At 47.6% G+C, this 13,789-nt stretch overlaps 1 protein-coding gene across 1 annotated transcript in view; it reads right to left on the reverse strand.

Annotated features, from left to right (window-relative positions):
- The window catches only part of LOC147117895 (uncharacterized), a 76,408-nt gene that overhangs the window by 47,373 nt on the left and 15,246 nt on the right, over positions 1–13,789 (reverse strand). The window contains exon 2 of the mRNA XM_085987154.1: positions 1,189–1,246. Coding sequence (XP_085843280.1) covers positions 1,189–1,246 — 58 coding nt within the window. The remainder of the gene's footprint in view (positions 1–1,188; positions 1,247–13,789) is intronic.

Below are 13,789 nucleotides of genomic sequence, written 5' to 3' on the forward strand. Positions count from 1 at the left end.
TGCCCACGTTTCTTCCCCTTGTAGGACACAGCACCAACAGCAGCATTATCACTCATTACAATCGCATCATTATTGATTTCACTGAAAGTCTTCGCGTGCTTTCGAGCTAGCTCGCTGGCTTGGCATATTTTCACCGCATTTTCCAAATTTAGTTCGGTTTCTCTCAACAGACGTTCCCTGACTTTTTTATCATGAATACCAAACACAATCTGGTCACGAATCAGGGATGCTTTGAGCTCAGAGAAATTACATGTCTGTGCTTTCAGTTTCAGATCAGTTATAAAGCTATCAAAAGTCTCATTTTGCTGCTGTGTCCGAGAACAGAAGATGTATCTTTCATAGGTCTCATTCTTTTTGGGAGAGCAATGTGCATCAAATTTTTTTAGCACATCTTCTAATTTTTCTCTGTTCTCCACTGGATTAAATACAAATGTATTAAATACCTCTATCACCTGTGGGCCTGCAACCGTAAGCAGCAAAGCTATCTTCTTTGCGTCTGGCTTCGTACCGAATCCGATGGCTGCAATGTAGAGTTCGAATTGTTGTTTAAAAATCCGCCAATTGTAGTTGACATTTCCCTCGAGATTCAAACGCTCTGGTGGCTTCAAATTCTCCATGTCGCTTTTCACAATTTTCAGCAGATCTTCATCACCCTGGTACCATGTTATGTTCATTAATAACTAGACATTCTTATTATGAACACAGCTAGCTTCTAGCTAGTCATTTATTCAGTACACGTTCTCTAGGTACAGTATCTGTAGAGATGCAGCATGTGTGCTCCTGTGTGCAGGCTGCCATCTTGACTGTTGCCTTGTGGGTAGCCTAGTGCCTCATGGGTAATGTAGTCTTAATATATATACAGCTGGGTAGTGTAGTCTTATACATGCAGCTATATACAGCTCTACGGCTCCACCTAGTGACCACTATAGAATTACATGTTATTGATCACTACACCAGAGAGTGGTGAACCTGTGGAACTCTCTACCACAGAAGGCGGTGGAGGCCAGGTCATTAAATATATTCAAGAAGGAGTTGGATATATTTCTTAAGGCTAAAGGGATCAAGGGGTATGGGGAGAGAGCAGGGACCGGGTTTCTATGTGCCATTTGCTACTTTTCCGATGTGTGCTGCCACCTGCATTAATAAAAGCAAACCGCAGTTATTGCATCGGCGCATTATGTTACTCACTTGTTAACGTTTCCATCAGAAAAGAATTCGACTGACAAAGTGTTCCTTCTTTGTCCCACTGTATGTGACATAAAAGAAAATGTTTTCTGTCCATAGCAAAAGAATTTCAACGTTGTTTAACTCAAACCGGATTGTTATATTTTGTTAAGGCATAATCTTTTGCAATTCAGGGTGTAGTTGGACTTTAAAGCTTCTTCACACCTTCAGGAGGCTCCTAGGTATCAAAGGTGCAAAAGAAAAATAATCATTGTTTTTCAACTTTTTAGCTCCAGCCTCAATAGACGTGTTCCCCAACTGAGAGAACAAGCTATTCCTATGTCATAGAATCAAAGAAATTTACAGCGTGCCTGCCAGCCGAAAAGGAGCTATCCAGCCTAATCCCACTTTCCAGCTCTTGGTCCGTGGCCCTGTAGGTTACGGCACTTCAAGTGTATATCCAAGTACTTTTTAAATGTGATGAGGGTTTCTGCCTCTACCACCCTTTCAGGCAGTGAGTTCCAGACCCCCACCACCCTCTGGGTGAAAAAAGTTCTCCTCAACTCCCCTCTAATCCTTCTACCAATGACTTTAAATCTATGGCCCCTGGTTATTGACCTCTCTGCTAAGGGAAATAGATCCTTCCTATCTGTAATGTGCTCAACACACGGACACGGGATGTATTCCTTCAGCCATCAACACGAGGCTTCTTTATTCATTTCCTTTCTCTGTTTACTCCCCGTCGCCCCCTACCGGGGTGGAGGGTAACTATCACCACATCTCCCTTTCTAAACAGACTTTGAATACTATTCCTTTACTATTAACAGTTCAAATGACCTTCTTTCAAATCATTACTTTTTTACTGTGCTTAAGAAATAACAAACTCTAACAAACATAACATCTCTAATGCACAATGTATCTCTTCTTTTGTTTTTGTTTTTAGAGAAACACGAATAATGCAAACAGAGTAAGCTTGGAGGGACAAGGTGACTGCCTGAACCCTCTGTTATGTTCATAAATAAATAGACATTATCATTATGAACAGCTAGCTTGAGCTAGTCACTTTATTCAGTCATGTGGACTTTGTGTGCAGGCATCCATCTTGACTACTGCCTTGTGGGTAACCTAGTGCATCGTGGGTAGTCCACTCTTATATACATACAGCTCCACCTAGTGTTCCATTCTGGGATGACATGTTACTGATCATTACATCCCCCTTTCTTTGAGGTTAAACAAAATCAGTATCAATCAATATCAATCAATCATAACGACATAAACATCTTCACAACAGTCAATACATTTTCAATATAGTTTTCTTTGTATTCAAAGATTAAGTCTATCAGGCTTTTTTAATTCACGTGTGGATCTTCTCAGCACGGGTAAGTCTGATGTGTTTTCATGAGAGCCTGTATGTGTGTTTGTGTTAGATTGTTCTGGTGGTGAGTGACAAGATCCAGTTGCGGCATTGTCATCGATTTGCTCGTCGATAGTCTCTTGTGTTTTTAGGAGGGAACGGCGGTTCCTCCTGAGAATCTGTCCTTCCTCAGTTCTAACAGTGTATGACCTTGGTCCTACTTCCTCAAGAACTGTAGCTTTCCTGTTCCATGCATCTGGATCCTCAATCCTGACAACATCATCCCTTGTCAATGGTTTCAGAGTTTTGGATGACTTGTCATAGTGTGATTTCTGTTTCAGCTTTAACAGTTGAAGTCTCTGTCTCAGTTCCTTACTCTGCTTTTCTTTTGCACAGCAGGGTAGCATGGTGCACAACTTTCGACCCATTAGGAGTTCAGCAGGTGAAGAACCAGAGTCTAAAGGTGAGGCTCGGTAGCTCAGCAGGGTGAGATAAGGATCAGACTTGCTTTCTGTTGCTTTCTTCAGTAGCTGTTTGAGAACTTGAACACCTTTCTCTGCCTTACCATTCGACTGAGCATACAAAGGACTGGATGTGATGTGCTGAAAGTCATACTGTGCTGCAAACTGTTGCCACTCCTTACAGTTGAAGCACGGACCATTGTCGCTAACGGCAATCCTGGGAATTCCATGTCTGGCGAAGATGGATTTAACATGCATTATGACAGTGCTTGCTGTGGTGCTTGAGAGCAGCACCATCTCAGGATAGTTAGAATAGTAGTCAATCACTATTAGATATTCTTTACCATTCAAATGAAAAAGGTCCATACCAACCTTTTGCCATGGTGCTGTTGGTAAGTCAGCTACTATCATTGGTTCCTTTGCTTGTTTGTTTTGGTGTTTCTGACATATCTCACATATGCCTATCATGTTCTCAATGTCCTTATTTATGCCAGGCCAATAAACAGTGTCTCTTGCTCTCCTTTTGCATTTTTCAATTCCGAGGTGTCCCTCATGAATCCTTTTGAGCATGTCTTGACATAGAGCCTGTGGCATGACTATTCTGTTCTGTTTTAGTAATAGTCCACTTGCGACACTCAACTCTGACCTGATGTGAAAGTACTTTGGACAGGAACATTTTGGCCAACCATTGTGAATGTTCTCTATTACTGTTTGTAACACTGTATCTTTTACTGTTTCGGGCAGCGCAGCAGTGACCATACTCACATGAACATCCATGTCTTCCTCAGTAGAGCTCACATGACTCATTGTGGGTGCTCGGGATAGTGCATCTGCTAACACTATGTGTTTGCCTGCTGTGTAGATCAATTCAAAGTCATATCTTTGCAGCTTCATCATGAGTCGTTGAATCCTTGGAGACATCTCATTCAGATTTTTTTTAATGATGGCAACCAGTGGGCAGTGGTCTGTCTCAACTGTGAAGGTGGGAAGTCCATATATGTAGCCATGGAACTTTTCTAGTCCAACTACCAAGCCTAGACATTCCTTTTCAATTTGGGCGTATCGACACTCAGAATCAGTCATAGACCTGGAGGCATAGGCAACAGGCTTCCAATCTTCACCCTCTGCTTGTAGCAAGACCGCGCCTAGGCCATCTTTTGATGCATCCGTTGACACTTTGATTCTCTTTGTTGGGTCAAAGAAGGTGAGTACAGGTGTGGTTGTCAGCACTGTTTTGAGGTTCATCCACTCTTGTTCATGTCTTTCTGTCCATGCAAACTCATTTGTTTTATGTAGCAGGTCTCGCAGACAGGTTGTCTTGGCTGACAAGTTAGGAATGAACTTTCCAATGAAGTTTATCATCCCCATGATGCGTAGCACTCATTTTTTGTCAGTGGGTTGGGGCATGTTGAGTATGGCGTTTACTTTTTCCATATCTGGCTCTATTCCTTTACCAGATAGATTATCTCCTAGGAAAGTGACTTCCTGGACGCCAAACTGACACTTGGCTTTGTTGAGCTTCAGTCCATTCCGGCGTATGCTCTGTAGCACTTTAGTCAGTCGCTCATTGTGTTCTTTCAGTGTGGAGCCCCAGATGATGATGTCATCAACATAGACCCGAACTCCTTCCAGACCTTCAATTATGTGTTCCATCGCTCTATGAAAGATTTCAGATGCAGATATTATCCCGAAAGGCATTCTGAGGAAACAATACCTGCCAAATGGTGTGTTGAAGGTACAGTATTTGGTGCTCTCTTCATCCAGTTTTAGTTGCCAAAATCCTTGTGAGGCATCGAGCTTTGTGAAGTATCTGGCACCTGACATTTCACTGGTGATTTCTTCTCGCTTGGGAATCTGGTAGTGTTCACGTTTTATGTTTGCATTTAAGTCCTTTGGATCCATGCATATTCTTAGATCGTTGTTCTTTTTCTTGACACATACCATGGAGTTAACCCAGTCTGTTGGCTCTTCGACTTTCCTGATGACTCCTAGTGTGGTCATTCTGTCCAGTTCTTTCTTGAGCCAGTCACGCAGGGGTGCTGGAACTCTCCATGGAGCATGGACCACTGGCTGAGCATTCTCCTTTAGCTGGATCTTGTAAGTGAATGGTAGAACTCCAAATCCTTTGAACACATCCTGGAAATTACTCACTACAGAATCCACCGAGTCATCTGGTCTGCTTATGGCACAGTTTATACGGTAGACTCTCTTGACCAGTTCTAAGTCCTCACAAGCTTTGTCACCTAGTAGTGAATCAAGTCCTTCAGCCACAACAGAAAACATGAGATGATGCACTTTGTCTTTGACTGTCGCTTTAAGTCTGCATACACCTAAGCTATCTATTTTCTGTCCATTATAGTCCTTCAGTAGTACTGACTTTTTCTGTATTTTGGGCTTTTCTTTCATATTGTTAATGTCACTCATACTGATTAAGTTTGCTTTTGCCCCAGTGTCTAGTTTCAATGTAACTAATGCTCCATTTACCTACAGTGGCATCATCCATTTGTCCTCTTTTACTGCATTAACTTTATGTTCAGCATTGTCCATTCCTGAGGGCTGCACATTTTCTGTATCCTTTTCTATATTGTCACATGACACCATTCCTACAGAAAATGTCTCACTTAAATCAGTGTCCTCAATCACATTGACTTGTTGCCCTTTCTTTGTTTTTACTTTTGAAAAGCATTGTTTGGCAAAGTGATTCTTTCCATTACATTTTGTGCACATTTTCCCAAACGCTGGGCGTTTTCGTGACTGGTGTTTGTAACCACAGCGTTTACAATTAAAAATTCCTTCCTCCGATTGCCTTTCATTTCTGTTCTGCCCATGTTTCTTCCCCTTGTAGGACACAGCACCGCAAAGTTACTTACTACAATCGCATTATTATTAATTTCACTGAAAGTCTTCACGTGCTTTTGAGCTAGCTCACTGGCTTGGCATATTTTCACAGCATTCTCCAATGTTAGTTCGGTTTCTCTCAACAAACGTTCCCTGACTTTTTTGATCATGAATACCAAACACAATCTGGTCACGAATCATGGATAATTTCAGTTCAGAGAAATTACATGTCTGTGCTTTCAGTTTCAGATTGGTCATAAAGCTATCAAAAGTCTCATTTTGCTGCTGTGTCCGTGAACAGAACACGTACCTCTCATAGGTTTTGTTCTTTTTGGGAGAACAATGTGTATCAAATTTCTTTAGCACATCTTCCATCTTTTCTCTGTCCACCTCTTGATCAAATACAAACGTATTAAATACCTCTATCGCCCGTGGACCTGCAACCATGAGCAGCAACACTGTTTTCCTTGCATCTGGCTTCGTGCTGAACCCGATGGCAGCAATGTAGAGTTCGAATTGTTGTTTGAAAGTCCGCCAATTGCAGTCAACATTCCCCGTGAGTTTCAAACCCTCCGGTGGCTTCAAAGTCTCCATGTTGCATTTCACAATATTCAGCAGATTTTAGCAATCCTGGTACCATGTTATGTTCATAAATAAATAGACATTATCATTATGAGCAGCTAGCTTGAGCTAGTCACTTTATTCAGTCATGTGGACTTCGTGTGCAGGCATCCATCTTGACTACTGCCTTGTGGGTAACCTAGTGCATCGTGGGTAGCCCACTCTTATATACATACAGCTCCACCTAGTGTACCATTCTAGGATGACATGTTACTGATCATTACACCCTCCACCAAGTACCTCGGGTATCATTCTGACCCAATGAGGTGTCTTGGTTCTTAAGCTATTCATGTTGCAAAGTCCTGGAGGTATGAAGGAGGATTTCGGACCCTTTCAGGGTATTGTCTGGAACCCGATGGAGGTGGGGTATCCCCTGTGGGTGGAGGAGATGGAGGTGGGGTATCCCCTGTGGGTGGAGGAGTTCCAGGACCCGCATCCCCATTGTAGTCATCGGGAATGGAAGGCTCATCAGCAGCGTCTGGGGGCTGCTGGGTAAGTGCTAGGTGTCTGTGGTTCCTGCGAACAATCTGGCCCTGGATATCAACCAGATACGATCTTGGGGTGTTGGCCTGTCCTTGCACAATGCCTCTTTTGCGGGAGTCACGTATCCACACATAGTCACCTGGAAGGAGTGGACACAAGGTCTTAGCTCTGTGGAGACTGTTAAAGTTGGCCTGTTGTCTTAGTTTAGATTGTTAGTCCTTGTCTGTAAAATTCTGGAGGCCGGGCCAGCCTGGGGTCAGGAGTGATGGCATAGTTGGCACGGTTGTACAAAGTTTTCTGCCTTGTAGCAACTCAGCAGGGCCGAATCCGCTAGAAAGAGGTGTGGAGCGGTATGCAAGGAGTGCCCGGTATAGGTCAGGTGACTTTTTTAAAAGCTGTTTGGCTGTCTGGACAGCGCGCTCGGCAGCCCCATTGCTTTGAGGATACAGAGGACTGGATATGACATGGGTGAAGTCCCAGCTGTCGGCAAATGAGCGAAAGGTGTCCGAGGCAAATTGGGGGCCATTATCTGTTCGGACCAGCAGGGGGACCCCTAGGCGGGCAAAGCAGGATTTCATACATTCAACGACTGCATGTGAGGTGGTGGAGAGGAGCTTGATAACTTCAATGAACTTAGAGAAGTAGTCAAACATTACCAGGTAAGTTGAGTTATCCAAATGAAATAGATCAGCCCCAACCTTCTGCCATGGGCCCTCAGGGGCGTCATCTGGAATCAATGGCTCTGGTGGTTGTTGTCTCATTTGGGCGCAGCTTTGGCATTGTTGTACTTTACGTTGTAGTTGACCGCTTAATCCAGGCCACCAGACAGAACACCTGGCTCGTGCTCTGCATTTTGTGATCCCTTGATGGCCATCATGCAGTTTGTCCAGAATGTCTTTCTGCATTGATGCTGGAATGACCAACCGGCACCCTTGTAGCAGCAATCCTTGTGCAATAGTGAGGTCACCTGAAACGGCCGCATAAGGTCTAAGAGCGTTGTCAAGTTTCGCATGATCTGGCCAGCCCTCATGGCAGTATGCGAAGACCTGACGAAGTAGTTCATCCGTTTCCTGTTCTTGACGAAGTGCAGCCAGGCGTTTCTCGGTAATGGGCAGTGCAGTGAGTATTGAGTGTACATAATTCTCTATGCACTGCACCTCAGGGGAATCATCCACCGGCGGCTGGTAGGGAGCCCTGGAGAGGACGTCGGCAGTTGCTAGGCTCTTCCCTGGCACATGTGAAATAGTGAAGTGAAAGTGCATGAGTCGCATCGGAAAGTGCTGAATGCGGGGGGACAACTCGCCCAGGTTTTTAGATCCCAATAGTGTAAGGAGGGACTTGTGATCTGTTTCGACCTGGAATGTCATGCCTATTAGGAAGTCTCTATAGCGCTCACACGCCCATGTAATGGCCAGGGCCTCTTTTTCAATCTGCGCATAGCGCTGCTCTGTTTTTGAAAGGGCTCGTGAAGCATAGGCTACAGGGCGCCAGTCAGTGTCAGGTCTCTTTTGTAAAAGGACTGCACCCAAGCCAAACGATGAGGCATCAGCTGACACTTTAGTGAGTGCATTGGGGTCATACAGTGCAAGGCCTGGCGGGGTGGTTAGCTCCGTCTTTATCTCAGTGAAAGCTTGGGACTGCTGGGGTCCCCAATACCATGAGGTCTGCCTGTTGAGGAGATCCCGGAGTGGCTTGGTTTTATCGGCTAGATGGGGTATGTATTTGCCCAAGTGATTGACCAGGCCCATGAAGCGGCGTATTTCAGATACATTCCTTGGCGCGGCCATGTGTGCGAGGGCCTTGACTTTGTCAGGATCTGCTCGGACACCGGTCCCATCGATGACCTGGCCGAGAAATTTCACCTGCGTTTTGGCAAATTCACATTTGGAGTTAAGAGTAAGTCCAGCTTGCTGTAGTTTACTGAGAATTGCAAAAAGTCGCTGATCGTGCTGTTCTTGGCTTGCGCCAAACACCAACACATCATCCATTTGGCATAAGACACCATCAAGTCCCTCAAGGAGGCGGGACATGCGGCGCTGGAAATGCTTAGGGGCAGAGGATATTCCAAAGGGCAGTCTGTGGAAACAGTAACATCCGAATGACGTGATGAACGTGGTGAAACGTTTTGACTCCTCTGACAAGGGTATTTGCCAGAAACCAGATTGAGCGTCAAGCTTTGTAAAAACCTTTGCATCTTTCAGCTGCCCCAGAGTGTGCTCTACGCAGGGTAAGAGATGCAGCTCTCTACAGACACTTTCATTGAGTTTTGTTAGGTCTACGCAGATTCTGATTTTTTCGTTGGGTTTTGGGACTACAACCATTCCGGAGCACCAGGCTGTGGGTTCCTCAACTCTTGCAATTATCCCCAGTTGCTCCATGTGGGTGAGTTCCTCCTTAACTTTGGACATAAGGGGGAGCGAGACACGTCGGGGTATAGAGAGAACAAAAGGTTTAGCATCCAGCTTGAGGCGAATGTGATACACCTCTTGCAGTCGCCCAATGCCTTGAAACAGTCTGGGGAACCGCTGTCTGACCTCCTGTTCGAGGTCCGTAGATACTGTCTCTGCTACTTGTGGGTCCAACCTGGACACCAGACGCAGGGAAATGATGGCGGGGCAACCGAGGAGCGCTGTTCGTAGACTGCGTACCACATACACGTCCTGTTTTGTAGACCGTGGACCACGGGTCAGGGTAGCTGAAAATTTTCCTCTGACATTCAACGGGACTTGACCAGGCCCCTGAAGAATCTTAGTGGTGCTCTGAAGAGCCTCTTGACCTAGGTCGTTGTAGAGGCACTCCGGGATGACAGTGACATCAACCCCTGTATCGATTTTGAATTCAGTCATGTGACCACACAGGCTTAGGGTGATGGTCCACGGCTGGTCCTGCCCATCTCCAATTGACCCCAGGAACGCTATCTCATTGTCGTCGTCCTCTGATATTTCAGCAACCGCAGGTGTGGATCGGCAAACTTCAGCAAAATGTCCCTTTTTCTGGCAATTCCTGCAGCTAACATCTTTGGCTGGACAGATTTGTCTATTGTGTGTACTCCAGCCACACCATCTGCAACTCCGCTTTTGTGGTTGGAAATGTGTTCCAGTTTGAGTTCCAGTGCGAGGCCTCTGTACATATTCATGTGCGTCAGTTTGTCTTGATTTGGTAGAAAAATGTTTTTGGGGGGCTGATTGTCGGGGGGCACTTATGGTTTCAATGGACTCCTCCTCCTCATTACTATCTTTCTGAAGCATTGATTGCTGTTTCTTTATTGCTTCACTTTGGAAAACCTGTGTTTTTGCTTTGTCAACTGTGAGGTCTGGATCCATCTGTAATTTTTCAGAGAGTTTAAGGTCCCTTAGTCCAACAACCAATCTGTCATGAATTAGTTCGTCCCGCATAGCTCCATATTCACAGTGTTCTATGAGCTCATATAGCGCTTTGATGAAGCTATCACCCGATTCCCCTCTCTCCTGCACGCGCCTATGGAATCTTGCGCGTTCGAATATCAAATTCCTCCGCGGGATGAAATGATTAGACAACTCCATTTTAACTGTGTCATAGCTTTTCAGTTGATCAGCCGTAATATTCATGCACCGGACGATCGCTTCAGCCTCCGCTCCCATGGAATATAATAGCGTGTTGACCTGTTTTTCCTGTGACTGTTTATCAAGGCCTGAAGCCTGCCTGAAGCGTTCAAATCTGCTGAGCCACAACGGCCATTCTTCCGGCCGTGTAAAATCAAATTCGGAGGGGGGAGAAATCTGAAAGAATGCAGGACTTTGAGTGGCCATGATAGTAAGCAAGGTGGGGTAAGTACACTTTTTTTCAGTCTCTCTTGTTTATCTCCGTCCTGGCTTAACTAGCTACTATGTGTGGTAAACCACTGTTATACCTGCCTGTGTGGGTGTTTGTATTCCACTGTGTACATGTCTGTACATGCCTCGGCTGACTCCTCCCACGAGTCCAGGTATAAAGGTGACTGCTCCACAGTCCCTCTGTATTCTGGACTGGTCGACCACTCGAGGCACACCTTCATTCTCTTGTTAATAAAAGCCTGTTAGTTACTCGCTTAACCTCAGTCTTTTGAGTAATTGATAGCGCATCAATTTTATTAACAAGATTTTTTATAATGGAGAAGATCCCCACACCAGCATGCCTGGACTTAGACCATCGGGAGACGGACGCATCCACCAAGTTTGCTCACTGGCTTAGGTGCTTTGAAAGATTCCTGATCGCCTCCGCTGCAACGGTCAAATCGGATGAGGACAAACTGGATGTCCTGACCTCCAAAGTGAACCACCGAGCGTACTCGGTCATCCAGGACGCGACCTCGTACACGGCTGCTCTCAAGCTCCTCAAGGACCAGTACACGCGCCCAGTGAACGAGGTGTACGCCAGGCACCTCCTGGGGAGTCGTAAACAACAACCTGGGGAATCGACCGAGGAATACCTTCAGGCACTGTCTGTGCTTGGCCGGGCCTGTGGTTGTAAGGATGTAAAGGCCGCCGTGTACACAGAAGAACTTATCCGGGACGCTTTTGTAGCGGGCCACAGGTCCAATTACACCCGACAGCGACTGTTGGAGCAGAGTGACCTCGACCTCAACAAGGCCTCTGAACTCGCACTATCATTGGACGCAGCCTACCGGGGCATGGATGCCTACTCCTCTGCACCGTGGACGCCGCGGGGAACGACAGCCTGGGACACGGTAGGACCGTCTCATAGCGCCGTGCCACCCCAGCCACATCCCAGCAACGGCCCAACTACCGCAGCAGTGTCCCAAGGCCAGAAATGCTACTTCTGTGGCCAGGCCAAACACCCCAGAGCGCGCTGCCCGGCGAAAAATGCGATCTGCTCGGGCTGCGGGAAGAAGGGACACTACACCAGCGTCTGCAGGGCCAAAGCCACCCCGAACCCCAGCAGCGCCACGTGTGGGCCGTGCGGGCCGCCATCTTGGGCCTCCCCAGCCATGTGTGAACCACCGGAACAGCAGCCATTTTGGACGCCTCCAGTCACATGGGGATCATGGACGCCGCCATCTTGGACGCCAGCTGGGATGCAGCAGGCCCCCAACACCGCCTCATCTGATACCCGCAGCGACACACCGACCCCTACGCTGGCCTCCGTTACGCTGGACCAAGCGAGACCGCATGGACATTAAGGTAAATGGTCACGAAACAACCTGCCTTTTTGACTCTGGGAGCACAGAGAGCTTCATCCACCCCGACACGGTGCGGCGTTGCTCTCTCCCAGTCCTGCCTGCGCACCAGCGGATTTCTATGGCCTCCGAGTCCCAGTCGGCAGACATTGGCGGCTACTGCATGGCGACACTCTTAGTAGATGGGACTGTGTACGATAATTTTAAACTTCTGGTCCTGCCCCACCTCTGCGCTGCCGTTCTACTGGGGTTAGATTTTCAGTGCCACCTTAAAAGTGTTACGATGGCGTACGGTGGACCCCTCCCCCCACTCACAGTCCGCAGCCAGCAGCTTCCAAACTGCCCGCCGCGCACCAGGTGCAACCTCTCCACACTCAGAGTCACCCCCCCCCCCACTGTTTGCTAACCTCACCCCCGACTGTAAGCCCATCGCCACAAAGAGCAGGCGATACAGTGCCGGGGACAGGGTTTTCATTAAAACTGAAGTGGAGCGGCTCTTGAAGGAGGGGATTATTGAGGGCAGCACCAGCCCCTGGCGAGCCCAGGTTGTGGTCGTTAAGACCGGCGAGAAGCAGTGCCTGGTCATCGACTACAGCCAGACAATAAATCGCTACACCCTGCTGGACGCTTACCCACTCCCCCGCATAGCTGATATAGTCAACCAGATCGCGCAGTACCGCGTCTTCTCGACCATTGACCTGAAATCAGCGTACCACCAGCTCCCTATCCGCCCTGAGAACCGCCAGTATACTGCCTTTGAGGCAAACGGCCGCCTCTATCACTTCCTTAGGGTTCCCTTTGGCGTCACCAACGGGGTCTCCGTCTTCCAAAGGGAGATGGACCGGATGGTCGATCAAAATGCGTTGCAGGCCACTTTCCCATATCTGGACAATGTGACCATCTGCGGCCATGACTTGCAGGACCATGACGCAAACCTCGAAAAATTCCTCTGCACCGCCCAACTCCTGAACCTGACGTATAACAAGGAGAAGTGCATATTCCGCACAACCCGCCTCGCCATCCTTGGCTGTGTTGTGGAACACGGAGTCATCGGTCCCGACCCCGACCGGATGCGTCCCCTTATGGAACTCCCACTGCCCCACTGCCTCAAGGCCCTGAAGAGGTGCCTAGGGTTTTTCTCCTATTACACCCAGTGGGTCCCCTACTATGCGGACAAGGCCCGTCCGCTGATCAAGTCCACCTCTTTTCCCTTGACGGCAGAGGCCCGCTTAGCCTTCCACCGTATCAAGGAAGACATTGCCAAAGCCACCATGCACGCAGTGGACGAATCCATCCCCTTCCAGGTGGAAAGCGACGCGTCCGACTTTGCCCTGGCCGCTACCCTTAATCAGGCGGGGAGACCCGTGGCCTTCTTTTCATGAACCCTCCAGGGCCCGGAGACCAGACACTCCGCTGTTGAGAAGGAGGCCCAGGCTATTGTGGAGGCTGTGCGTCATTGGAGGCACTACCTGGCCGGAAAACGATTTACCCTGCTCACTGACCAGCGTTCAGTTGCTTTTATGTTTAACAACAAGCAGAGGGGCAAAATCAAAAACGACAAGATCTTGAGGTGGAGAATCGAACTTTCCACCTACAATTACGAGATCTTGTACCGGCCCGGGAAGCTCAATGAACCCCCGGATGCTCTATCGCGTGGCACCTGCGCCAGCGCGCAGATCGATGGACTGCGGGCCCTCCACAATGACCTCTGCC

Source organism: Somniosus microcephalus, chromosome 5 (assembly GCF_052327205.1).
Source record: "Somniosus microcephalus isolate GS21.2 chromosome 5, FLI_Smic_1.0, whole genome shotgun sequence".
NCBI lineage: Eukaryota > Metazoa > Chordata > Chondrichthyes > Squaliformes > Somniosidae > Somniosus > Somniosus microcephalus.